General features: G+C 35.7%; 1 protein-coding gene across 2 annotated transcripts in view; it reads left to right on the forward strand.

Annotated features, from left to right (window-relative positions):
- CAST (calpastatin) overlaps positions 1 to 2412 on the forward strand; it is a 48845-nt gene that overhangs the window by 44432 nt on the left and 2001 nt on the right. For both annotated transcript variants that reach the window (XM_016216156.2, XM_087815459.1), the window contains one exon: positions 1442 to 1507. In XM_016216156.2, the coding sequence (XP_016071642.2) occupies positions 1442 to 1492 (51 nt within the window). In that variant the 3' untranslated portion in view covers positions 1493 to 1507. The remainder of the gene's footprint in view (positions 1 to 1441; positions 1508 to 2412) is intronic.

A 2412-nucleotide genomic window follows, 5' to 3' on the forward strand; every position in this document is an offset into this window, starting at 1 on the left:
ACTGGACAGCCATTTGCAAAAAGAAAAGGGACCACTATCTTACACCATACACAAAAATTAACTCAAAATGGATTGTAGACTTGGACCATAAAATTTCTAGGAGAAAAAACAGGCAGTAAGCTCCTTGATGGTGGTCTTGGCGATGATTTTATGTATTTGACACCAAAAGCAAAGGCAACAAAAGCAAAAATAGACAAGTGGAACTGTATCAAACTAAAAAACTTCTGCATGGCGGAGAAAACTATCAACAAATGAAGATAACCTACCGAATAGGAGAAAACATTAGCAAATCATATCTGATAAGGGATTCGTATCCAAAATACATAAAGAACTCAGCTCAGTAGCAAAAAGCAAACAATCTGATTGGCAAATGGACAAAGGATCTGAATAGACATTTTTTTCAAAAACATACAGATGGCCAACAGGTACATGAAAAAGTGCTCAACATCACTAATCATGGAAATGCAAATTAAAACCACAGTGAGGTATTGGTATCGCCTTACACCTGTTACAATGGTTATTAAAAAGGCAAATAAGTGTTGGCCAGGTTATGGAGAAAAGGGAACCCTTGTACAATGTTGGTGGGAATATAAATTAGTATATCAATTTTAGAAAACAGTATGGAGGTTCCTCAAAAAATTAGAACTACCATATGATCCAGCAATTCAACTTCTATTTATCCAAAGATAATGAAAACACTGACTCAGAAAGATATGTGCACCCCCATGCTAACTGAAGCATTATTTATAAGAGCCAAGATATGGAAACAACCTAAGTGTCCATCTATGAATGAGTGGATTTTTAAAACTGTGATGTATATTTACACAATGGAATATTATTCAGCCATAAAAAAGAACAAAATCTTGCCATTTGTGACATGGGTGGACCCTGAAGGTTAAGTGAAATAAGTCAGAAAGACAAATAACATGATCTCACTTACATGTGAAATCTAAAAGTAGTTCATGCCATATCTCAAATCCATTTGCTAATTATTTAACTTCAGTTATACAAAGTATATGATCAACCTTTTCACAAAAAGCAGAAAGCATAATAACCCTTTATACTGAGTGGTTTAGCTGGCCAGCAATACTCCTCATTGCAGGGCAAGGAACCACTGCAGAATGAACGAACAGTTCCACCCAAGAACACATATTTTTTTCCTTCAATTACCTTGGTCTTCAAAAAAGAGTCTAGAGTAAAAAATTTAGAATCACTTAAGGTTATTTTTAGCTTATAAACTTGAAGGGGAAGAATTCATAGTGTTGGCTAAATAAAAAAGATAATTAGAAAGAACCATCTTATTTTCCTCAACTGACTACCACCTTCTGCCCCTTTAACTCTGAGAAGCCCATCTCTTCATAAGAATCTTCTGGTTGATCAGTTTTATGATAGATACTCAATCCAGAAAAGAGCTCATTGATGGTTTTGCTTTCCCTTTTAGGCAAAGGAGGAAACTTCCAAGCCAAAAGCTGATGAAAAAAATACAAGTTAAAGTTCACACTATTTGGTAAGTTGGGTGTTTGTTATAAATGAAGGCAAGAGTACCTTCTACCAACCTATGTGTTTGTTATAGGTGAGAGAAACTAAGTCTGCTTCTTGAGTATTTCATGTTCTTTTTATATTATTGGCATGAAATGCACATTGTAAAATCTATAGAGTGATTCCCTGACAAGGGCTATTGGAATGTTAAAAAAACAATCTTCTAATAAGAGCTCTTTAAAATATTAGGCCAGGCTCTTGGAGAAAATGACCATCTAAGTCTCACTGACTCTTTGAAACCCAAATGTTCATGATTTTGCAGGTTACTGCGGCAAAGCAAAATCAGCATGTTGTATTTATTACCTCTTACAGTGAAATGCCCTTATGTTATTGATACCAACACATGGTGGGTGGGGAGAAGTGTCCCTTAGGGTCTGGTGGAAATTACAGGGTTTTTGGAACCAAGGACAAAGGAAAAGATTGACCACTTTTGTTTTACTTAGAATTAAACATAGTATTTTACTTAACTACTATATGTGACTTATGAGCTTGTGTGGATGAGGGAATCTCTGAGATCTGTCGTGAGAGCTGGACCCGTAAGAAAAGGTCTTATTCTAAGCCATAAAAGCTTACAACTGCTTGCCAACCAAAGCCCAACGGGAATCAAAATGCCGGTTTTGGGTGAGGCTCTCTCACCGTGGTCCACTTTTAGCCCCTGTAAAGAGGGAAGTATACTGATGAGAACTGCTCTAACGATTTGCCCCCAAAATTTTTTAAAATTCTATTAATAATCCACTCTCATATCTATTATAGGAAATTCCTTCTTGTGTTACCCAATGCTTATGCTAAATGTTACATTTACTATGCCTTGTAACAAAAAAATAATTACATACCAAAGTGGTTCACAGGATTTTCTTCTTTGAATTTTTCAAG

The sequence above is a fragment of the Miniopterus natalensis genome, chromosome 3 (genome assembly GCF_054644295.1).
Source record: "Miniopterus natalensis isolate mMinNat1 chromosome 3, mMinNat1.hap1, whole genome shotgun sequence".
Lineage (NCBI taxonomy): Eukaryota > Metazoa > Chordata > Mammalia > Chiroptera > Miniopteridae > Miniopterus > Miniopterus natalensis.